Here is a 25,926-nt window from a genome sequence, read left to right as displayed (position 1 = left end):
GGAGAGGGGATCACCTTGCCTTAACCCCCTAGTGCTCTGGAAAAAACCCGTTGACAATCCGTTAATCAAAACTGAAAAAAGAAGTAGTGGAAATGCACCACCTAATCCAGCCAGCCCATTTCTCCCCAAAACCCATTTTTTGCATCATTGTCAGCAAAAAAATCCCAGTTAATATGATTGTAAGCCTTCTCTAAGTCCAATTTACACAACACACTAGTTTCATCCCTTTTCAACAAAGAGTCTATGGCCTCATTAGCAATTAACGCAGCATCGAGGATTTGCCTTCCTTCAACAAAAGCATTTTGGGTAGGAGACACCATCTTACTCACCACCTTCTTTAACCTATTAGCTAGGACCTTTGCAAACAGCTTGTACAGACCTCCCACCAAACTGATGGGTCAAAAATCGCATAAATCATCAGCCTCGCCTGTTTTAGGGACTAAAACCAGGAATGTGGTGTTCAGGCTTCTGACAAATTTTCCTTTCTCAAAAAAATCCTTGAAAAATCCCATTATCTCAACTTTGACAAAATCCCAACAGAACTACCAGAAGGCAAAGGGAAACCCGTCCAGACCAGGTGCCTTGTCCCCATTTAGCTCTAAAAGGGCCAAAAACACCTCTTCCGCAGAAAACATCTCCTCCAGCCTGGCTACCTCCTCAACCCCAATTCTATCAAACTCCAGATTGTTCATACTACGGTGCCAATCACCAAGATCCGATAACAGATTCTGATTGGCCCTCACCACACCCCTCTGAATTTCTTGATCTTCTAAAAGCCAGATGACATTAATTTTAATCTTTTTCCGACAATTCCTCCTATTAGAATTTGCCATCTTATGAAAGAATCTCGTGTTCTTATCACCTTCCTTCAACCACCTTTGTCTTGATTTTTTTCTCCATGAGATTTCCTCCATAAGCGCCCACTTCTTGAAATCCTCCCTAGCCTCCTTTCTAGCCTCTAATTCCTGCTCGTTTAAAACTCTTTGCCACTCCTGATCATCCCAAAAAAACACATCGTCTAGAGCCACCCTCTTGTTCACCCCCACTTTTCCAAAAACTTCCTTGTTCCAATTCTTCAACTTGATTTTTAAAGCCTTTAATTTTTTTGTCAGGATAAAACTATAAGACCCACTGTAGTTGAGACCTTGCCACCAACCCTTTAGCAGCTCCTTAAACCCCTCCTCCTTCAACCACATATTCTCAAAACAAAATGGACTTGGACCTCTCCTCACACCACCCCCATCTAACAAAATTGGAAAGTGATCAAACACCGGTCTTGGGAGAGTACACTGAGTCACCCCGCTAAAATGATTCTCCTAATCCTCCAATATCAGACAACGATCCAATCTTGACCTGGATTGACCATTCAGCCCTCCATTCCACATAAACTCCCCCCCCCGAAGAGGCAAATCCCTTAAAGCCAACTCATCAATCACCTCCGAACACCTTCTCATGGATCCAGACAATCTTCCTACTCTACTTCGCTTGCTGGGAAATCTAATCACGTTAAAGCCCCCACCAATACACCAAGGATCAGATCACAACCCTCGAATGACACTTAACTCTTCCCAAAATAGTTCTTTATATCTTTTCAATGTAGGTCCGTAGACCCTCGTAAAGATCCACAAGAAGCCATCCTCACAGTTTTTAAAACGACACGAAATTGAGAAGAGACCCACTTCCATACCTACTAACTCCAAAACTCTATTATCCCAGAAAACTACCACCCCACCAGCTGCCCCCCTTGCACTCACTGCTCCCCAACCTAAGAATCTTCCCACACCAAGATTGTGAACTACCTTTTGGGAGATATCTTGAATTTTAGTCTCCTGCAGACACACCAAATCCACTCTTTGCAACTTGATTAGGGCCTTAATTACCTTCCTTTTATTTTTGTCATTGACCCCTCTAACATTCCATGATAAAATCTTTAGCTTCATCTAATGGTAGAGAATCTGACCCCACCTTCTCTAACCAAAGAATTCTCCTTTCTCGCACCATTATAATTAATGGACCACTATAATTTTTTCAATTCACGGTCAAACTTAGTAGACCCTGACGTTCCCTTCTTATTATTTTGCTCTCTTCTTCTCTTGGTCCTTAGAAGCAAATTCAAAATTTCACCTTCAAAGCCTTCCGTAGAAAAACCCAGAAACGTGCTAAACCTCGCCAAGCAGTTGTCGTCCCATCGACAACCTTTCCCTTCCATATCCTATAACAACTCCTCAAACTCACCCCCCACACCTTCTCTAGCCGCCATCTTCTCCCCCTCAGAGGCCATCTCCCCATTTCTGCCATCAGTACTCAGCGAAAACTACTCCTCTCCGTTAACCACAGAAGCCAAACCACTGAAAGACCCTTTGTTCAATACAGCCCGACCGAAATCAGAAGGAGGAGAAGAAGAGAGCACCCGACCCCCCACAAGGAAAAAAAGAGATTCAACATACTTGGATGCCTCTTTGCGCAGGGCTTCGTCAGTTAACAACCCCCTTTCTACCATCTCAAAGGCCATCATCGACAACCCGATAAGAGGGTTGTTGTCTCCACTTGCGCCTCTTTCTTTGTTGATCGAAGGCTCACTTTGTGCCCTAGATAGAGAGATTGGAGCCTCGTCCCCCAAAAAAGCCCCTTCTCCCTTTGCGTCAGCTTCAACAGGCCCACAACCCACATCCATCATCCCCTTGTTGTACCTTTTGAATCCATTTAAGTCATTAGGCTTGGAGACACGGCCCAAATCCACCTGGATCTCATTAAAAGGACCTTGGGCCTCCCCGAGATCTAAACCAATAGGCCCACAATAAAGGCCTTTCGACCCTAACCCAAAGACGTCCAGTCTGTTGAACGAGGACTCCCTGCCCCCTCTCACTAGACTAGCAGAGCCACCTACTCAACCCCTCACTTCAGTCTCTACGCTAGAGACCTCAACAGGAGGGGTGGATGGGAAACCTCCAGCAAGCGACACGTCTTGTACGCCCAACTACAACCTCAACTGCTCCACCTTCTCCCTTTGACTCCCATAGCAGGCAGTGCATGAAGTTCCACTAATTTCTTCTCCTACCCTTGGACTGGCCTCCCCGTAGAAACTTCCCGCCGGCACCACCTGCGTGAACCAAGGTGGAGATTCCCACCACAACTGGAGAGAATAGCAACCCAACCCCAAAACAATATGAGCAGAGTTAGGAAACTCCCTTTCCACGCGCTTCACCAGAATCCGAGCCCACTACAACTCAAATAAAGATCTAGTATCTTCATCCACTACAACGAAACCTCCACACCCATCTCCGATTCTTTTAAACACTTCAAGACTCCACAAATGGAGTGGGAGCCCGACCACCCTTACCCAAGCCTCATCAGCATTGGAGTTCTTGCAAAGGCACCCCACCTCTGGGTTCCATCTATCCAAAATAATAAAATTTTCCTTAATGCTTCTTTTGCCTCTGGTTAGGACACGCTCAGCCTTGAATGGCAACTCAAAATCAAACAGCAAGAGACCTTTGCCTGACACAACAACCCTCAGTTTCCCCTTTAAAGCTCAATGCTGACAAGTCCCACTCCTTACATATTTCAACTCAGGTAATGGAGCTAAATTAATACCCCACCACCCTACCAGACACTGTCTCATCTGATCTAACCTTCCTTGCACTTCTCTTTCCCCTACCTCTAACCAAACTGACTCCCTTACCCTTCCCGGGGTCGACTTAACAGCATCTGCAAATGATTTCACCTCCACCCCCTTTTCCCTCCATAGAACCTTCGAACCTCCCTTCAACTTCAACAAAATCTCTGGACCACTGGTAACCTTAAAACTTCCTGACGGGGCCACACCAAGGCCTCTCAACCTCTCGGCCAGGGAATTCCATCCACTAGACTGTCCATTCCCTTCAGGAAAAATAATGTTGTAGTTTTTAGCTTCAAGATCACAAATAGAGCATAGAATGAACCTTCCTGCCTTATTCAAAGGACGCTCCATTCTATGCTTCCTGTTCCCCTCCATCCAGTCAAAGACCCATCTTTGGTTATCAACCTCTCTACAACAGGCTTCAACTCCTTCCAGTAAGCAACGTAAACTAGCCTCCTCGAATCTAATCCAAGAGGAGACACCTCTGCTTCTCTCCCAAATACATCCTTTCATTTTCCCTCCCAAATCCTCAACCAAAATCTCGAAGGATTTGGACTCCACCACAAAACGACTTCTACCACCCCTGACAACTCTAACTTCTCCCATCTCTCCTCAATTATTTTTCCAGATAGGAGGTGGTTTTGGATGTTTTAGGTGATGCATTCTTTAGTTAGAAGGAACTTGTTAGGTTGGCATGGTTCTTTCAGGGAGAAGAAATGGACAAAAAGGATGGAGAGTCGCTCCCTTGTGCTTGTTTTGTACTCTTTAGAAGGAAAAGAACAAGAGGTCTTTTAATGATGTTAAGCAGTTTGACCAAGCAATCAAATCTAATTTTATGTATAAGGTGTATACATAGGACCACACATTGACTATGATAAATTTGTAGATTGGTTAAGCTTAAAGTAAGGAGAGGGTTATTTTTTGTTTTTGTCCCTGTCTCCTACATTGAGCATTTATTGTATACTTCATGTGTATTGTGCTACGCCTTCTCTTAGGCACTTTTAAAATATTTTCTTATTTTCCTATTAAAAAAGAGAAGAAATTTTTGCATGATCAAACAGAATGTTTTTTCCCCTTTTCTGAATAAAGGTAAAAAAAAAAAAAAAAGGATAAGATTAAACATTCACCCATTTCATAGTTCAACAAAATTCAATAACAAAGGGATGGAAAGATACCTTAGAAGCAAAGCCATTTCCTTTAAACTTCGTGTGTTTGCTCTTCTTTTCATCTCAGCAAGTTCAGGGACATCATTCATGTGCTTTTTTGAGTACACACACAAGAGATTCCTAGGATAAAAAATTTGAACATGTGTAGCTTGTCTAAGTCAGGTCATGGGCATGCTACAGCATTCAATCATTTTATAAAAAATCAAAAAGCTTTATGTGCACCTTCCCATGCTGAAGGGCTTGCAAAGAGGATCTGTTACAACCCTATCTCCAGCTACATAGATCTGCAGTACAAAATTTGGAATTGGGTCATGCCAGGAGTTCTGAATGCTTACTGTATTGCAGTTACAATCGGCTAAGAATAAAAAATATATACATAAAATAAGTTCACCATGTTCTCAGCAATAAGTGGATTTGTTGATTCAAGCAACAAGGCAATGACAGCTGGGTCTGCTTCTGTTTGATGGTTGGAAATCAGGACAATATTGTGACCCTGCATTTTATGGGATAGAAAGCACTGTTACACCCAGGCAAGCAGCAGGAAGTGTGTCCAAGAAAATAATATAGTATCCTAAGTCAGAAATGGCATAATATGATAAGCAATTGCTGCAAACAGAGTAAAACTGTATATTATCTCTATGGCAAAGCAGTATTCTAATCACAAAAAAGCAGTAGACCAAGCATAAATACACAAAATAAATTAATGTGCCAATAATTTTAAATAAAATCTTATAGTATTTCTGTTATGACTTCTATCTGTGTGCTGATTGCATGACTAGAGAACTAGGCAACAATCAGAAATTGCTAGGATGAACCATCTACAAAATAATGGATCAGCAGATCACATACGAAGAGACACCCTGAAGGTTTTATATAATCTGAATCTCACACAATCATTTCCAATTGATGCTGAATTGACACTAAGACAGCAAAAACCCAAAGTTAAAACTCTGCATGTACTGGTCCATAGTACAACTCGCTCACACCCTTTCTAACAGTGACATTTGATGATGTTAGTGGCCATATAATTCTTCAAATTTTCTGGTTCCTCAAAATGGTAGGGGGTTTCAGGCCCTTGGATAAAACCATTCTAATCTGCTTCTTTAGATAGATGTCCTAAGCTAAACAGATGAAATTTTCTTCCATAGTTTCTCTACAAAAGTTAGTTCTTCATGAAGTTGACTGCTGAGCATGATGATCAATGACTAGTCATGAGAACCATCACTCCTTACCGAAGGAGCATGGAAAAGATCAATTTCCTGTTAAGGTTCATCACTTGCACTCTAGGGTGTCAAATCCTAGTTCATACATTAGAACAGAATATAGACAAGTGCCACTGCATCATGCATCTATAGGCAAGATTAAGCTTCAATTTCAGGTTAAAAGTCAATCACTCTGGAAATGCAATTGACTAGTAAAAGTTTATCTAAAGTCTAAAGAAGACAGTAGATAAAAGGCAAATAAAGGTTCAAAGTTTCAAGGAAGTTCAGAACCTTATTTTTAATTCCTTCATCTTCCACATAACGTCCTTAATCAAACTAGTTTCTCAAAGTATTGCTGTAATTGGGTTTTTCACCAGAACTTGTCATGCATATGTACCATAATATTAACAGCACATTGAAGTTGATAAAATGAGCATGTTCCACTTCTAGACTAAATCATTTTCAATAGTGAGTAATATGTCAATAAGGGATTGTGAATAGCTTGAAAGAGTCAAAATGAGTAAAGGTCTATGTTAAATCTAAACAATATGATGTCGCACTCAAAAAAGAGAGGGAAGCAAGGTTTTCATGGTTCCAACCAGCAATAGAGAACAAATGAATGAGTAAACTTCAGCTACTGTATAGCATTAAAACATGCCAATTCACAGAACTATTTAAAGTAATGAACAGGTTACATGCAAGCACCATCAACACCACCAACTGGAAGCATAAGACACTGAAAAAAGGAAGACTAAATACTGAGATCAGGCACCTGCTGAAGCTTCTCTTCCATATCACAGAAAAGGGAGATGTTGCCAACATATGAATTGCTGAGACATAGATGATTCAAAGTTAACACAAGTACCAGGTAAAATTGTAGGGGACCGGCATAGAATATCTTGAACCCACACATGAAGATCTTTCAATATCAATGAAAGTTTCAGACCAAAGAATGGTTTTTACTATCATTTAGCTATGTCACCTTGTTGAGGTGTACAAATTCAATGGGTTTTAATTAGTTACGGGCTTTTGTTGGCTTTTAGAATATGTTTTACAAGTCTTAGTCCTTGGATCTTGGGTTTAAGTTAAACCTTAGCAACACAAAAAAAAAAAAAAAAAAAAAACAAAAGGAAAGAAAGAAAAATAAGGCTTATAGGCTTCCATTTAATCCTTTAAAAGAAGAAAGAAACAAAATTGAAACAAGAAATAGAGGAGTTGTTGGAGGTGATGAGCACTAGTGGCTTGGTCTTGGATTTTTTCCTCTAGAAGTAAGCTTCTGCTTGAACATCAAAATAGATGGGGAGGAGGATAGAAAATCTAGATATGGAAATAATTCCCTAGAGGATCCTTCCTAGTTATAGAGATGGTGGTGATAAAAACCATTTGATGAAGCCAGTAGAAAGGTTGGATTCTCAGGAAAAAAAAAAAGAAAAAAAAAGTGGAACTAAATTAAAACTATTGATCACAACCAATTTATTATGAATTTTTAAAGATTTTTTTGTTAATTTATTTTCATGTGATTTCATTAGTGTTTCTCTCTCTCTCTCTCTCTCTCTCTCTTTCTCTCTCTCTTAAATTCAAGTTGAGGCTTTGCCTTATTTCAGGCAAAAAGCCTCAAGGCAGCTGCAGACTTTTAAAAAATTGTCTATACTAAACAAAGTAGTCATGTCTCAACATATCCATTATGTGCTTGATCCATGTTACTTGCCATCCATGTCTATCTATATCTATACGCACGCACACACTTATATAGTATGTATGTATATATATATTGTATGTATCTCCTAGATTCATCCTCTGCTTATCCAGAACCCATGCCAGCATGTTAGAAGAGATTCCTATCAAACAAAAGTACAGTCCCTCCTTGAAAAGTTCCTATGCTAGTTAAGCATTAGTTTGGTCTACGACGTCCCTGTCAGGTTGTAGGTGTTTGAACTGAACATGGAACCAATATAGTTTTCAGACCAATTTCCAATTGCAAGAACTGAGGAAGTTGAACAAGAGTAACATATGAAGGACCTTATCATTGACTTGTCTTGAGAGGATTGTGGACCAGATTCAACTGCCATATTTCGAACTTCTTCAACCAATTACATGTCCTTATAGTGGCTTGTCAACGTTGCAGAAGAAATATAAAAAAATAAAAAGTAAGAATTTGAACTTATGCTTTAGTCTAAAGGTAGGCATTTTGGGTCCAAAATCTCAGGAAGGGGAACACAGCCAGTCTTGTTGGTACAATCTCAACCATTTGTTGGAGACTAATGTTTCTTGAAACTTTTTAAATGCATATCAATGGTACTAAGAATTTTAAGTGATCTGAACTGGAATGCTGCAGTACCCTTTCAAATGCCACTTTAATGAAGCAGGCAGCACAAAGGAATCTAGCTCAAATTTTGAATTCTCATCAGGTGAGAACTAGTGGAGTAAAACTCATTTCAAGTTTCAAACTGAGTAGACTAGCAATATGGCATCCGATTATGGATGGAGTTCATTTAGATCATCCTCTGTGCAAGTTAATGCAGAACGTAGGCCCAAATCAATATGTGGTGAATCCCTTAATCTTGTGAATCAAAGCACTAATAATACACTATAAAATAAATAAATAAATAAATAAAAAGAATGAAGATACTATTTTTGGTGTCTGTATACACAAAATGGTCAAATGCAACTAATTTTCAATTGAGAAATCACATTTTTCAAGTCAAATGCAATAATTCATATTCAATCCAAATTAATCTCAGAGCTATATACGCTGTTCATAGTTGACGAACCTGAAATCAACCAAAGGCCGGATATAATTTTGGCCAAACATGTAATAGTCAAAGGGCTCTCGCAGTGCTTTGTGATGAGGTTCGAACACAAAAGGATCCTGAAACATAACTTTCATATTTCATAGAGATGTATGTACAAGCTAATTATTTTATCCCTCATCTGCACTCTTAAAGTGCCGTATAAATCAAAAGCTCTGGAAACTGCTTAAAATAGTAGATGCAGGCCAACTTTACCTCTACATCCAGGAAAATTCGATCCAAGGCAACAGTCATGTTTGACAATATAATTTCATCTGCCCTGGGATTTCCACTTTGAAAAACCTGAAAGATGATGGCATGCCAAAAGAAATTATCAGAGATGTACACATGATGGAAAGGCAACATATTTATTTTGTATCAGGAAAATAATAAAATGAAAGAACATAAACATGATGAAAGATACAAATGCTTTATAACAGATGGGGACCTATCTGTATACACTTCTTAGTCGGATTTTGGCTGGCCTAAGTATTCACAGAAATCATAAGAAAAAGAAAAGAGAGAAGAATAATATCCAGAAGGCCACTAAGCACTGCAATAAGGGAGCTTTGTTTTGAAGTTATTAGTTAAATCTTAACAATCCTCCTAAGTAGATATATTATTCTTTCCTTCTTTCCACATTGTTTACTTTCAAGGTGCCAACTGAGTCCTAATAGTAGAAACTGTGAGAATGATTAGCATATTAACATCCCTCAATGCCTCTATTGGGTTAAACATCCAAATTCTAACAGGCCAGAGACAGAAAATGTAATGGGCCTTGATGACAGAAATGAGCCAATCACAAAACTGTTCTACCAGTGATAACATGTAAAGATTAAAAATATTCTCATAAGAGATTCAATGATTTAAGAATTATGATGCTCTATCACCAAGAAAAACATATGAAAAATTTGTTTTGGCTATATATGTCAATGATCCGAGTTCCCAGTGCGGGTTTCATTTTCTAACTTAGTAGTTTACATTTTCTTATGTGCAAGTTCTATGATTATTTAAAGTTTAAATAGTATTAATTATATAGTTGTTTATTTGGTTATCTTAAGCTTTACACTTCTTGTCAAAGTAGATCCTAAGTCATATTTTCCTACCTTTTACACTTGTTTTTATGTTTTTCTTTCTGCAGGAGATACCAGGCCAGAACCCTGGAGAGTCCAAACTAGACCCCCTCTGTCTCTCAATAAACACACACTCATAGCCTCAGCTAGCTTCCCAAATCCCCGATATTGACTATTCAACTACTTTGTAATACTTAGACTCCGACTTCACTTGGCATACCTATATCCACACAACATGACAATACATGGGCATGGGTATAGGATCCTTGTTGGATGTGCTTATTTTGCTTTTATATGGCTTTTGAATTTTTTTTTTTTGATTTCATTTTTTACTTTCAACCAATGTTTTAAAAGGCTATTGAGGCTTACGCCTTGAGACTCGCCTCAAGGCAAGTCCATGCAAATTAGCTTGGAGGCTATAGCCTCAGTTAGGGTAATTGGGGCTTACTCTCACCCTGCTGAGGCTTACAGCTTTGAGGCTATAACTTCAAGACCATTGAGACCTAAGCCTCATATATCCAAAGGGTTTTCGAACTTTATGGGCTTTTGGTATATATTTTATAAGTGACTTAAACCATAATATTCAATGAGTTTAATAAGTTCAATAACAATCTATGCTTTTGTGGCTTTTGATATAAATTTCATGAGTTTTGTATTGAGTTCCCAATTTAGTTGAACCTTTTACGAAATAAGGGCTTAGTTGACTTCTAATTAATCTTTTAAATGGAAGGAAAAAAAAGGGATTCAAAAGGTAGAATAGGGGAATTATTAGCTATCTTAGTGGTTGATTACATATATAATCATTATCTTATTATTGATAGATAAGAAAAAGTACCGCTGCAATTGATGGATCAAGAAGAAGAATGGGTGAATATTAACACTAATAGGGAGGATAATGTAGACATTCAATATGATTATATTACTTGGAGGATCCTACTAGTGATAGTGACAATAATGTTGAAAATTATTTAATAAAACCATGAGTGAGAACTAAACTTTAAAAGAGAGAAGAGAACTAATTAGAATCTATTAGCAATGACAAATAATTGATTCTATCATTACGAAGTTTATGCCTTATTCATTATTCAATTTTCTTGTGACTTTATGAGTATTTTTATAATTTTTTTTTTTGATAATTTTCTATTATTTATTTGTTTAAGTTGTGGTTTACGCCTCTTTTTGCCTCAAGGCTTACACCTCGCCTCATTTGGGCATAACACCTCAAGACCGCCTTTAGCCTTTTAAAACATTGCTTTCAACTTCCCCTACTTCGAAGATAGATGAGAGTTTGCTGAAGATTTTGACAGTTGATTAGTTAATGACGAGGGGCTTGCTTTTGGTAAATAGATGTTGTTTCTGCAAAGCCAGTTAGGAGTCAGCAGATCATATCTCTATTTATTGTGTAAAGCCCATGTGCTATGGGACCTTTTCCTTGCTTTTTTTGGCTTTCAATGGGTGTTCGAAAGGACTACTAGAAAAGTGCTATTAGACTGACATCAAAAGGGTGCATGAGAAGGCATAGAAGAGTGTGGAGGATGGCCCTCTTTGTCCATTTTTGTGTACCTGGAGAGAACAAAGCAGCAGAATTTTTAGAGAAGGGGGGCATTCATATCAGTTGCTGAAAGATATTTTCTTAAAGATCTTCTTTTTTTTTTGTTCTTTTTTTTTTTTCCTTTTTTATTGGGTTAGGATTCCCCCAGGGATTCAACCTTACTCTTTTGGATTTCATCAAGTGTATGGTCAATGCTAAGGCGTTTAGTCACCAGTCCTATATTTTCCCTTTGGAATTTTATTTTATTTTAATTTTTGGCTTCACATACTTTCCACATACATCTGTACTTGGATTGTGCCCCCTTTTTAAAGGTGCTTCCAGTACCAGTTTCATTTTCTTTTCCTATCAAAAAAAGGCAAAAAAAAACTTAGGGATAAGGGGAGGGGAGTTTTTTATCAAGGATATCTTTGCTTCCAATTGATTTTTCTTTTTTAATTTTATTATGTTGTTTTCCAAGTAATGTACCCATCATTGAGATTCTTCTCAGCCAAAGTTTCCATATTCTAGAATTTGGAGGTGTGAAGGATCAGATACTAGACACATGCACTTGAACCCATGTAACATAGTAGTTGCGAGTCTTCTTTATCTACTGCAAATTCTTGAGCTTTACCTGATTATATAGGCTAGTATGGACAGTAAATCAAGAGTAGGGACCCGAGAGGTAAGTCAACTGACAGAGAATAACATCCTGGGATTTGATGAAAAGAGCAGTTGGTGGTGGTTTTTTGACGCCTTGTTTGGTTCGGGGAAGAAGGGGCGAAGTGGTCCAGATTACACATTTGTTGTTTGCTGATGACACGTTGGTCTTTTGTGAAGCTAAAGAGGATCAGTTGACACACCTATGCTGGCTGCTAATGTGGTTTGAGGCTTTGTCAGGGTTGAAAGTGAATATGGAAAAGAGTGAATTGATTCCAGTTGGTAGAGTTGAAAATGTGGGAGAGTTAGCTGATGAATTTGGTTATAAGGTGGGAAACTTACCATCCACCTACCTAGGAATGCCTTTAGGTGCTCCTTTTAAATCTAGTGGTGTTTGGGATGGAATAGAGGAAAGATTCAAAAGGAGATTGGCTATGTGGAAGCGACAGTACATTTCAAAAGGAGGAAGGATTACCGTAATTCGGAGTACTTTGTCCAACTTGCCAATCTATTTCATGTCCATCTTCCAAATTCCAAGGGCGGTTAGGATAAGACTGGAAAAGATACAAAGAGATTTTCTGTGGGGAGGAGGCGCTCTTGAGCAGAAACCTCACTTAGTAAGGTGGTCGATTGTGTATGATGATAAAGGTAAAGGAGGGTTGGGGGTAAAGAGTCTTGGGTTGTTCAATAAGGCTCTCCTGGGAAAGTGGGCATGGCGTTTTGCTAACGAGAAAACGGCCTTATGGAATCAGGTGATTAGAAGGAAGTATGGGGAGGAGAAAGGAGGATGGAGATCTTGTGAGATTAGGGAGGCTTATGGGGTTGGTTTGTGGAAAGCTATAAATAAGGTGGGACAATTTCTAACCCCTTTTTTTGGCTATGAGGTGGGGGATGGTAAGAATGTGAGGTTTTGGAAAGATAAGTGGTGTGGTACCAGCCCTTTAAGCGAGGCTTTCCCTTCTTTATTTTCCATAGCATCGTCAAAAGAGGCATGGGTAAATGAAGTGTGGACAGCCGAGGGGGATAGGAGGGGAAGTTGGACTCCTACTTTCAATAGGCCGTTTAATGATTGGGAATTGGAAGAAGTGGGAAGGTTACTTAGGTGTTTGGAAGGAAAGATGGTGAGGGTGGATGAGGAGGACAGGGTGAGATGGGTGGAATAAAAGGATGGGGTTTTTTTCGGTAAAGTCCTTGTATAGGGCAATGCAGCCGGTGTCGTCAGCTTGGTTTCCTTCAAAGATTATTTGGATGTCTTATGCTCAACCCAAGATAAGCTTCTTTGCGTGGGAGGCGTCGTGGGGTAGAGTCCTAACTTTGGACCGTCTGCAAAAGAGGGGTTGGGCTTTGGCAAATAGGTGCTTTCTTTGCCAAAAGTGCGGGGAGTCGATTGACCACCTCCTCCTTCATTGTGAAAGAACAAGGGAGGTGTGGACCTTGCTCCTCTCTTTTTTTGGAGTCTCTTGGGTTTTTCCGCGTTCGGTTAAGGAAACTCTAATAGGTTGGAGAGGTTCCTTTATGGGCAAGAAGAGGAAGGTGACGTGGCTTTTGGGACCGTTATGCTTGTTTTGGGTCATTTGGAAGGCTAGAAATTCAATTGCTTTTGAGGATGGGGTGCTATCTATACAAAAGCTGAAAATTTCCTTCGTGTATTTGCTATGGTCGGAAACCAAAGTGTGGATAAAAGATGGTCCTTCGACCTTATTAAATTTTATAGATTGGGTGTGCATGTATTAAGAAAGAGGGTTTTTTATGCTTTCATAGAGGGGTGGGTTCTTTTGTAAGGGGCTGAGTCGTTTTTATTCTATACTGTAACTATTTGAGTCGCTTCTTTAGCATCTCTTTTTCAATACATATATCACTTACTGATAAAAAAAAAAAAACAAACATCTTGGGAAGTGCATGGAACTGTTTTCACGAATTCTTCATTGTATTCAATCCGATGATCCACAAATACAAAGGTAGCTGAGTTTTAAAGTGATAGAAATACATCAAGCATTGATTACCAAACTTAACTCAGGAGCCATCAATGGCATTTCTTTCTTTTCTAATTTTAAGTAATTTATGGGTGAATTTACTTTTTTATTTTTTTTTATTTTTATTATAAGCACAAAGTATATTTCTACTGAATATATAAAAAAGATGCTACAAAAAGAGATACCACAGGGGCATACCAGAGTTTACAGAGGGTATACAGAGGGCACCCAAGCAAAAAGAACAGGATAATAAAGCATATAACCAACCCCTGCCTACTTCAAACGTAGCCAATCAACAAAATTGAACATAGACATATATGTCTCTCTTATACAATGCATAACACAATCCAAAAAACTGCACATAAAAATGGATTTGAGCCATTGTTCCGAATTTTCTACACTTCAAAATGCTCTCTGATTTCTCTCATGCCAAATTGTCCAAAAAAGGCACAAGGGGGCAGCTAACCATGATTTCTTCCGCCTCTTCCCCACAAAGTGCCCATTCCAGCTTACCAACTTGGTTTTATTGAAGAGTGGAGCACCCAATCAGTCCCAAATAGAGAAAAAATCAATTGCCACAGGATGTTAGCTGATGCACAATGTAAAAGAATGTGATCAATGGATACTTCTTCCCTTTTATGCATATAACATCTATTCCCTAAAGACACTCCTCTCCTCTTCAGCTGATCCGAATTCAAAATTCTTCCCCATGTTGCTTCCAAAGCAACACATTCCACGCTCATTGAAATCCATGAGTTCCAAACCACACTAGCTAGGAAAGGCTTTGAAGCACTAGTACCAAAAAAGAGTAGAATAATTTAACTAAGAACTTTCCACTCTTTGAATCAAACCAAACAACCCTATCCTGTGTGCCTTGAATCACCACTTACTTTTGAAGTTTTTGCAGAAAGCCCTCCACCGTCCCTAACTCCCAATCATGGAACTGTCTAAGAAAGCATGGGCTCTAATGATCCCCCTCTCCCCCTCCTACTCCCACGTATCTGCTATTCATGCATCTTTTTGAGCTTAATATGACGAATAAAACAAGGAAAGAATCTCTCAATGATGACATACCACACCACCCATCCAACTAGAACTTTATTGTCCTCCCATTCCCCGCAATAAAGCGAATTCTGTTTTCAAAAACCCCTTAATTTCTCCTAATGGCCTTCCTCATACCCACACCAAAACCTTCCTTTAACACCCCAAAACACTAACCTCCTTTCCTGAATTTCTTAATATTAACTTGATACCATAGACCTTTCTTTCTATGGAAAATCTCCAACTCCAGTTGCTCAAAAGAACATCATTGAGAACAAAAAGATTTCTAATGCCAAGACCACTTTCTTTATAGGAAAGTCTCTTTGGATCTTCTCAAGCCTTAAACTTAAGCTCCTTGGAATTACCAACAAGGCCATGCAATAGTTTAGTAGATTGGAAAGAGTAGACTACTTCTAATTAGAGTAAGTCTTCACCCTTTCTACAAATACCACCTCTTCCACATGGCCAATCTTTTTGAAAACCCTCCTCCACTACATTCCACACTGATGTCAATTTAAATGGGTTGCCCAATGAGAGTCCTAAATACGTAGAAGGAAGTCTCCCAATCCAATAAAACCCAATTCAGACACTAGAACTTCCATATTCTCTATCCTTCCAACTGGAATAAGCTCACTCTTTCTCAAATAGTTTTTAGCCTAGAGATAGCCTCAAATCATAGGAGAATCCAATTCAAATGCAACAACTGCCCTTCACTTGCCCCTCAAAAAAGAATGGCATCATCAACATATAAAATTGCAATTGTAGCCAACCCAAATAAGAAAATATGCAAACTGCAGGTTCAGTTGACCATCCACTCAGGCTTCAAAGAAAGGAAAAATTAAAAAATTACATCCTTATAGTGTCAACTACCAAGTGGTATTCTTATCTAGGCTGGTCCTATTTCTGAAGTTAGACCACCAATTATTAGGTGATGTAATCTACCATAAAAAGGGAAGTTGCCAGATTCAAATGTAATTTTTTTTTTTTTTGATAAGTAAATGGCAATACTATAAATATAAAAGCGCCAAAAGAGGCACACCAAAGTACACACAATGTATACAACGGCTGCCAAAGAGCACAAAAAAGGATAGGGAAAACAAAAATACTCCCTCCCTCAATCCAACCCCAACCAATCAATAAAATCAACTAAGGACATAGTTGTATTTTCTATAAACAAATTAGACCAAATGTAAAATGAACAAAATTACTCCTTATAGACCCTTTCAAACTTTTTAAAGAAAGACAGTTAGGCATATCATCTACTCATTTGCTATACAAGCAGTATCCAGATGTTTCTATAACACCCTGCAAGCGGCAACATAAGCTAGAACACGAGTTTAGTTTAAGAATACTTATTTACTGCATTTCGATAATTCTGATAGAGTTCCTCCATCCCTGAAGCAACATTTGGAGGAAGCCTGCCAGCTTCTGTTTCCTCCCTGATTCCAGCAAGTAATGCTGCAATGAAAACAAAAGAAAGTGAGTCTTCCAGATTAAATTTCAAAATAAAGGCATGCTGCAAACAGAAATGATTAAATATATAAAAACTTTATAAAATTATTTGAAATGTTAAAAGCAAATCTTCATTCTTAAATATAGGATTGTAATAATTAGTTCATTATTTGCTGAGCTATTATATCATGAAAGAATAACTACAAACAACACAACTGAGCAGGAGAAGATAGAAATATAATGGGTGCTGGATAGCTAGGTTATAATTTATTAGTATAACAGTTGCTTGGTCAAGAGGAAATGAAAAGAAGAGAATAAAAAAGAAAGAAAAGAAAATAAGGCATGGCTGCTATAACATTCAGGCTAACCCTAAAGTTTGTTCAAATACATTGTTATTGCAACTATATCCTCAACTTATAGACTTATTACACCCTCAGCACTGCCCCTTAAGTTGATTTGTGTATATCATTCATGTCAAACTTGTTGAGCACTCAAACACATGAACTGTCGCTCCATTGGCAAAGAACACCACAAGTTGATCTTGGCTTTCAAAAATAGAGAACAAATCTTCCCAGAGTTGATTTTTTCCCCTTCTTATAACTTATTAATCCACCTCAATATGTCCAGTCTTATCACCGGTGAATTGGATTATGTGCTTGATAATTGCAGGCTTATTATTACAATATGAACTCATGGTAGCTTAACCTCTAAACTCAGTCTTTTAAAAAGAATCTCCAATCAAATAACCGCATAGATACCATGGATTACAGTAAACTCAACTACCAAGGACTGTTTGTTTACTTCTCCAAGTTAAAAGGTTCTCACCAACAACAGCATGATAATTGAAGGTTACTTTTCTATTTATAATGGATCTAGGACAATCAGCATCCATATTGACCTTAACTCTCATGTGATTGTCCTGTACTATCTCTTGCCAAGAGTCCAAGCCATGTCTTGAAGTACGTACTACTTTTCATTTTCTTTTTTTTGTTTTCTCCTTTTTTCATTTCAGAAACAAACAATTCCTTTCACTGAATTGTAAAAGAATGCAGCAGAGAGGGACAAGCTATTCTTTACAAGATGCAAACATCCTTTAGTGCTTCAACACCCCACCTGGAACTACCAAATAGTGAAGAATTGGGTTAATACATAAATTGACTAATGAGAAATGAATAGATTAATCTTCCCACAAGTCTGTAATACATAGCCACTGATGTTGGGGAAATTATGTCTTCATCACCCAGCCTGTAATTCACCTTAATTGGGGTATATATTTGTCCATGTTCAAGTATCCCACTTATTTTCTGTAAATCTACAACATAGTTCCTCTATCAAGAAAAAAATACATTTTCTAATGAGTAAATCAAGTAAATATAAACCATTGACATGAAGGAAGAGAACTGAGTACATGGAAAGTATCCGGAGCAAATATATATATATATATATATATGAGGGAGAGAGAGAGAGAGAGAGAGAGAGAGAGAGAGAGAGGAGAAACTAAAGGCCTCTAAGTGAAAAGGAAGGCCTTAAAGAAATACATAAACCAGATGACAACCTGTAACACCCCATCTTTAAGTTAGGGTAAAGTCATAATTTTATTAATTAAGAAAATAAAATTTTGGGCTAGTTAAAAATGATAGGGCTTTAATGTTGGGCTTTGGGCTTGGCAAAACTGTTGGGAATTTGTAAAAGAGTTAGTCATGGAAATGTTTAAGGAGTTCCATGAACCAAGCTCTTTTTTAAAGAGCCTCAATACCACATTTCTGGTACTAATACCAAAGAAAGGAGGGGCTGAGGACCTTGGGGATTTTAGACCTATAAGCCTGTTGGGGGGGCTGTATAAATTGATGGCTAAGGTGCTAGCTAATAGGCTCAAGAAAGTGATTGGAAAAGTGGTCTCCCCTAATCAGAATGCTTTTGTGATGGATAGACAGATTTTGGATGCCTCCCTAATAGCAAACGAGGTGATTGATTCTTGGCAGAAAAGAAAAGAGAAAGGGCTTATATGTAAATTGGATATCGAAAAAGCATATGATAGCATTAACTGACAATTTTTTATGAAGGTTATGCAAAAGATGGGGTTTGGGTCAAAGTGGTTAGGATGGATGTGGAGATGGATCTCTACAGCTAAATTTTCAGTTTTGGTTAATGGGGTGCCAGCAGGCTTCTTTCCGAGTACCAAGGGGCTTCGTCAAGGAGACCCCCTATCTCCTTACCTCTTTGTTATGGGAATGGGAGTGCTGAGTGCTCTCATTAGGAGGGTTGTTGAAGGGGGCTTCCTTTCAGGGTGCAGAATGTGGGGAAGAAGAAGGTCGAATTTGAATTATCTCCCACCTTTTTTTTGCTGATGATACAATTGTTTTCTGTGAGGCAAAGAAAGAGCACCTAACTCACTTGAGTTGGACCTTATTTTGGTTTGAAGCCATGTCAGGTTTAAGGATCAATTTGGCCAAAAGTGAAATATTCCCGGTTGGTGAGGTGGAAGAGGTTGATGTGATGACAGTGGAGTTAGGGTGCAGGGTGGGTTCTTTGCCTTCTTCTTATTTGGGACTGCCTTTAAGGGCTCCTAACAAGGCTCTCTCTGTGTGGGATGGGGTGGAAGAGAGAGTGAGGAGGAGACTTGCGCTTTGAAAACGTCAATATATTTCCAAAGGCGGGAGAATCACTCTCATAAAGAGTACGATGGCTAGTATGCCTATTTATCAAATGTCTCTCTTTCGAATGCCCAAGGTAGTAGCAAGAAGGTTAGAAAAATTACAAAGAGACCTTCTTTGGGGAGGGGGAAACTTGGAGAGGAAAGCCCACTTAGTTAATTGGGAGGTGGCTTGAGCGGATAAGGAGAAGGGTGGGCTAGGCTTAAGAAAGCTAGCTCTCTTGAATAAGGCCTTGCTTGGCAAATGGATATGGAGATTTGCTTGTGACAAGGAAAATCTTTGGAAGCAGGTGATTTCGGTGAAATATGAACAAGGGCCTTGGTTGGAGGACAAATAAGGCTAATGGGGCGTTTGGAATAGGGGTTTGGAAGGAGATTTTGAAGGAAACAGATTGGTGCTGGGAAAATATAGTGTTCATAGTTGGAAACGGCAACAAAATCAGATTCTAGACTGACCATTGGTGCGGTCGTACAGCGTTGTCCCAAAGTTTCCCACAATTATTAGCCATGGCTACACATAGGAACGCCACAGTGGAGGAAGTTTGGGACCAGAATTTCGGTCAGGGGGATTGGAATCTAAGATTCTTTAGAGCTTTTAATGATTGGGAATTGGATTTGGTAGGAAATTTGCTCCATGTCCTGAGGGGCTACAGGCTAACTTTGGAGGATGACTCAGTCTCTTGGAAGGGTGGAAGAAACGGGCAGTTTGGAGTTGAGGAAGTGTATAGTTTACTGGTTAACCCCAATGACACCGCCTTCCTGAAGAATTGCATATGGGTGGATAGAGTTTCAACCAAAATCGTTTTCTTTGCTTAGAAGGCTACGTGGGGGAAGGTGCTTATGTTAGATAAGCTCTAAAAAAGAGGGTGGCAACTCCCTAATCGTTGCTTTTTGTGTGGTTGTGAAGAAGAAATTGTAAATCATATTCTTATACACTATATAGTGGTTAGAGTTTTTTGGGAAATGTCCTAGTTTTGTTTGGTGTTCAGTGGGTCTTTCTAGAAACTATAAAGGAAGTCTTATTTAGCTGGAGGAGCCCTTTTGTGGGAAAAAAAAAAAGATTTGGAAATCCATCCCATTGTACATTTTTTGGACGGTTTGGAAGGAGAGGAATAGGCTAGCCTTTAGGGGGGGGGGTTCTTTAGCAATTCAGAAACTCAAAAATTCTTTTGTCTGTAATTTATGGAGTTGGGCTAGATTGTATATTGGAGAGGAGTCGCTTTCTCTTATAGGCTTCTTGGAGTGGTTAGCATCCACTTAAGGGTTGGTGAGGTTTTTGGTTTTTTTTTTTTTTTTCCTTCTTGTTTTTGAGGTTTTAGTTACCTGTATGCTTTGTGGTTGTTTGCCTTTTGTTATTATATTCCTTGCTTATTTATCAAAAAAAAAAACTGTTGGGCTTTAGGCTTGAGTTGTACAAATATATATATACATATTGGGCTATTCCTTAACATTCTATATAGAAGTTAGATTGTAGAGTTCCAAGGTGTTTCTTCAGATCAATTTGTATACCTTGAGGTAAACACTTTTAACCTTGATCTAATAATAGTTTAGATTGATTTCATTTAGATTATTTAAAGTAAATATTTTTTTAAATTGTTTAGTTTTTTTTTTTTAAAATCTAGACATATAATAATAAATCTATAATAATAAAAAAAAAAAATATGTCGATAAATAAATTATCATTTAGACGGATATAGAATTAATAAATCTTAAACCTAGAGTAATTTTGATGAGGATTTGAGAAGAAGAAATTAACCCTTGAATAAAAGTTTGAATTTTGTGGAAATATCTTGTGGATTTGTACTTTTTATTTTTAGAGAGTATAAAAAAAATTTAAAAATAATAATAATAATAAATAAAAAAGTATGTAGATAAATAAATCAGCATTTAGATGGATATAGAATTAATACATCTTGAACCTAGAGTTATTTTGATGAGGATTTGAGAAGAAGAATTAACCCTCGAATAAAAGTTTGAATTTTGTAGAAATATCTTGTGGATTTGTACTTTTTATTTTTAGAGAGTATAAAAAAAAAAAAAAAGTGTTAGTGATAAGTGATAAGATCAAATCCCACACTCATTGATATTTTGTTGTTGTGGGAGAAACTTTGAGAATAGTACAATGTGATTATGAAGATTATTGTTAAGTGTATTTGGGGTTGAAAAATAATAAGATGTTGTTTGGAAATAATAGGTATTTTTTCTTAAGCCTTGTAGGTTGCAGAAGTGTTTTTAGTGTGGTTTTGAGGTCTAGAAGAATTAATCTTAATAAAAGATTAAATAAATTATTTGCATGATTGGATGCTAGAAAAACATTAGGCTAAAATTCCCTAAGAAAGAATGTTAGCAATTGTTTAGAAAAACAAGTTAAGTCAACCTAAGTAATGGAAATTGGATATTTCCTAAAGAAATATTAATTTACCTAATTTTGGTATAAGGTTAAATAATGAATAAATGTATACAAATGGTATCAAAGCTGATTCTCGACCCCAGTGTTGAGGTTTTGTTTAGCCTTATAAGGGATGTTTGTCTGCTTAGTCCCGCAATTTCGTGGGATACAACGAGGACGTTGTACTTGTATAGGAGGTGCTTGTGATGCCTCACATTGAATAGGGGATAAAGTTCCTAACGCTATAAATGTATGAGCTCCTCTTGACTTTGTAGACACGTTTTGAAGTCATGAAAGTCCCTTTGTGCCCAGAATTAACAACATCTACATGATTAGGTGTGGGTCATTACAAAGGGTATCAAAGTTGATTCTCGACCCTGATGTGGAGGTTTGTTTGGCCCTATGAGGTGTATTTGTCTGTTTGATCCTACAATCCTATGGGACACAACGAGGACGTTGTGTCTGTATGAGGGGTGTTTGTGATATCCTACATTGGATATGGTAGAAAGTTCTCGATGTTATATATGTATGAGTTTCTCTCAACCTTGTAGACATCATTTAAAGCTATGAGGGCCCAAGACGGATGATATCTACATAGTTGGGAGCGGGATGTTTCAAATGGTATCAAAGTCGATCCTTGACCTCGGTATAAGAGTTTGTTTAGCCCCGTATGGGATGTTTGTCTGTTTAGCCCCACAATCCCGTGGGACACAATAAGGACGTTGTGTTTGCATATTGGGGGGGGGGGGGGGGGGGTTGTTTGTGATGTCACATATTAGATAGGAGAGAAGGTTTCTGATGCTATATATGTATGAACTATTCTTAACCTTATAGATTTGTTTTAAAGTTGTGAGGTGCAAGTCATTACATTAAAACTTATCCTAATGCCTTTATGTTTGACAAACGAAGTATTACCTATCAAAAAAAAAAAATGTTTGACAAACGAAGTATAATCTACCTAACTATTTTTTTTATAAAAAAAAATTTGTTAGAAACAAAAAATGTGTTAAAGTATAGATAAAGAAATAAGAAAAAAAAAAAAGGATGAGGAATTCTCTATAAAATACAGCAAGTTGATCAAATAGTATGTTTGAAGCCTACAAAATACTAAGTAAACCTATACAATAGTAAAGTACCACATGGGAATATACAAAAAACAATTCATTGCTCCAATATTTAGAATAACTTTCCTTCCAAGCAAGACCTACTCAATGCTCCTTTCATTGCTAACCCACGCCTTTTAATCTAATTATGAGTAAGTACCTTAAAATAATTTCTCCTATTAACCTAATGGCTTAATTCAACCAACATTGAGCATATCTAATATAGCAAAGTACAAAATTAAGAAAGGTTGGTGTAGTAAATGCCAGTAATGATGGTTAAGTGAACCATGCCATTGAGGGAATAACCATAGGATAAATCACCTCACTTATAAAAATCAATTTTAAAATGAAACAGTAACACTAGCTCATAAGAGGTCCCACTTACCTAGAAGTTCATTTCCTCAACTCCATATATACATATACTTTTTTTGTATTCTATTTTTTGATACATAGGAAATAACAATTTAAAAAAAATGAATAAGTAACAAAGCATGAACATCATAAAAATCTAGAAATTTATAAAAGAATAAAAGAAAAAAACAACACAATCACTTTATAGTAAGGAAATTCATGGGTAAATGCAGGATCAATGAACACCTAATTGATATCAAAATATCTCCATTTTCTCTCAACATAAGCCTAACGTTAAGACAAAATAAAACAAGACAGAGAACATCAAGAACTTCATAAAACTCTAGAAACTCAAAAATAAAATTGTATAAATAGATTCATGGGTGAATGCAGCAGCAATGAATACCAAATTGACATCAAAATGTATCCATTTTCAGTCAGAGACCGCAACATAAGCTTAGAAATTAGAAGATATATATATAATAGATAAAGGTTCTAAATCTTAAAGTTTTCATGATTTTGAAACTTAAAAACTGATCTAACCCAACTATCTGACTTCACAGTGTCAATTCCCTCATCATTTCAACACAAAGGAAAACAAAAGATTAAAAAAAATTTCAATCTCACTTTCCTTTCATTCCTCTGCAACCAAACCTAAAACAAAAATAAAATTCTGATATAAGATGAAAATTCATGAACCAAACTGTAAATGCTCTGGAAAGCACTTACTATAGATTTATTCCTTTTTCTACTTCTTCTTCCAAGTGCAGGATAACCCCAAGGGGATTCCGTAAATATTCCATTCCAAAAATAGAAACAATTGGGATTTTTTTGGAGATTGGATGCAGTATCTCAGCATATGAAGAAAAATAAGATTTGACAAGTTTCAATATCACTTGATTCACAATTTCTCAGCAGCCAAATTTCTATCCGACATAAAAATATATTCATTTTCAAAATATTTAGAAGCTGAGATCTGAAATCTTCAATGAAGATCTAAATTTTAAAATTTTCTTTATCTCACATCATAATCAACTATTTGGCTTAGTTTATTCAAGTTCCTTAACCTTTCAACACACACAAAATAAATAAATAAAATAAAATATATAATAAATCTAAATTCACTTTCTTTTTCATTTCTCAGCAACCAAACAGACACAGAGTCACAAAGTAATGACTATATCAGTACGAGTACCAAGAATAACACTCAAATCCCTTACTCTTCAGCCCCGTTTTCATTCAATATATTCAACATCCAGACCTTAAATTATAACTCAAGATTCAGAATTGTGAATAGTAATAACCCTGAACCTGAAAATTTTGATCATAACACAACTATTTCACTTTTCAAAGTCAAGTTTCACATAATTTTAGTACCCAAAACAACGACAACAACAACTTCAAAAAAAAAAATATATTGAAGTTTTCAGAATTTTCATTTCCTTTTCATGGCACGACTCTTTGATTTAGCAAGAGTAAGAGTTCCATATTGTTTTGACGTGCGAAGATCACACCGTTCAGGAAAATTTTAATTCCATTTTTCTTTATTTCTCAGCAACCAAAGGGAGACAGATTGACATATTGCCTTGCCTTCTCAGCACAAGCATCAAGAGAAAAGCTCTAACACTTGAATCACTTATCCTCCTCCTACATTTCTATTCAATTTTTTAAACTAAATATCAAGATTCTAAAAAACTTTTCATACTCGTACAATCAGAAACAGAAACAACACAGAGATCTAGTCTAACCGAGGCAAGTTCCCCATCACTTTTAAGACACGAAAATACAAAATAGTGAACACTATAATTTTATTTACATTTCTAAGAAACCAAATGGACATACATTCACATAACATCTACCTTCCTCAGTCCGCGCATCCAGAAACGTGTGGGAGCGATTGAGCCCCTTACTCTCCTCTGTCCCCTCGCCGGAACCGGAAGCCACTACCGCCACGCCGGCTTCCTTGTCCTCGACCAGCTCCGCCATGCTCCGGACTTTGGAGGCGAAGGTGAGCGCACAGGGGAACCTCCGGGCGGTGGACCGAGAGAAGATCGATGAGGTAAGCTTGGGAAGAAGAGGAAGCCTTGAAGAAGAAGACAATGAAGAGGAAGATGAAACCCTAGGTACGGAGAAGAGTGTGTGATGTTGAGGCGACACAGAGAGGAGCAACATAGTCTGCTAAAAAGAGGAAGAGAGGCGAGAGGATGAATGCGGAGGGGAGAACTCTTATCTGGGAGAAGGTTGCTTTCATTGGTTAAGGGAGACTCAGGTCTGGTGTTCGCACGTGCTTTCTTTCCTCTGCTGACGAGTCTTATCGGGACACGTGGAAGTGAGGGACGGTGTACATTTGGCTAGATTAAGCCAAAAAAGTCTTGCCACGTGGAAGATAAGAAGAGTGTCACGGTTTGATTTTTGTTATTATTAATGGGCAAAATAGGCATATAACAGGAAAAGAATTTCTATCCAACTTGTCTAGTTCGTACAAGAGAGCAATGATTGATGTCGTAGCAACATAATTTCCCTTTTCTTTTTCTTTTTTTTCCTAAGAAATATATACTTCATTTACCTTTTACGAGCTAAATTGAAATCTAGGAAAAAAGAAATCAAACTTTGATGGGCTTGGTGAGATCCATGATGAGTTTTTCAACCTTTCTTACCTCTTTTTAGGGTTTTGTTTTGGAAACGAAATATGTCTCGGACACCTTGACTAACCCTATGGGACTTTGAAGTTAAGGATCAGGTAAACCTCCAATGGTCCTAAGGGGGACTCAAATTGGTGATCATTAGGAAGCAAACCCAAGACCGGACCAATTGAGCTACCCCTTAAAATTAAAATTTGGACAAATTATAAACCTAATCTATAATATGTTTTATTTTAAGGTCTCGTAGTGTTGAAATATTTGGATGACTTGCATCTTCTTGTATGT

The 25,926-nt window shown here is 37.6% G+C and overlaps 1 protein-coding gene across 5 annotated transcripts in view; it reads right to left on the bottom strand.

Annotated features, from left to right (window-relative positions):
* Positions 1 to 25,261, bottom strand: part of LOC100264363 (glycerol-3-phosphate acyltransferase ATS12, chloroplastic) — a 35,080-nt gene extending 9,819 nt beyond the window's left edge. For 3 of the 5 annotated variants that reach the window (XR_009464896.1, XM_059734552.1, XM_059734553.1), the window contains exons 1-8: positions 24,859 to 25,246; positions 16,412 to 16,509; positions 8,993 to 9,079; positions 8,759 to 8,856; positions 6,760 to 6,817; positions 5,177 to 5,278; positions 5,008 to 5,069; positions 4,795 to 4,905 (exon numbers count right to left, since the gene is read on the bottom strand). Coding sequence is in view for 2 of the 5 variants with exons in the window: in XM_059734552.1 (XP_059590535.1) it covers positions 4,795 to 4,905; positions 5,008 to 5,069; positions 5,177 to 5,278; positions 6,760 to 6,817; positions 8,759 to 8,856; positions 8,993 to 9,079; positions 16,412 to 16,509; positions 24,859 to 25,171 (929 nt within the window). In the remaining 3 variants the exon portion in view is untranslated. Of the gene's footprint in view, positions 1 to 4,794; positions 4,906 to 5,007; positions 5,070 to 5,176; positions 5,279 to 6,759; positions 6,818 to 8,758; positions 8,857 to 8,992; positions 9,080 to 16,411; positions 16,510 to 24,858 lie in introns of all 5 variants that reach the window. The other 2 variants (XR_009464895.1, XR_009464897.1) reach the window with 2 other exon arrangements.
* Positions 25,262 to 25,926: the final 665 nt, after the last annotated feature.

This window comes from Vitis vinifera, chromosome 2 (genome assembly GCF_030704535.1).
Source record: "Vitis vinifera cultivar Pinot Noir 40024 chromosome 2, ASM3070453v1".
NCBI lineage: Eukaryota > Viridiplantae > Streptophyta > Magnoliopsida > Vitales > Vitaceae > Vitis > Vitis vinifera.
This window is presented reverse-complemented; position numbering and strand designations above follow the sequence as displayed.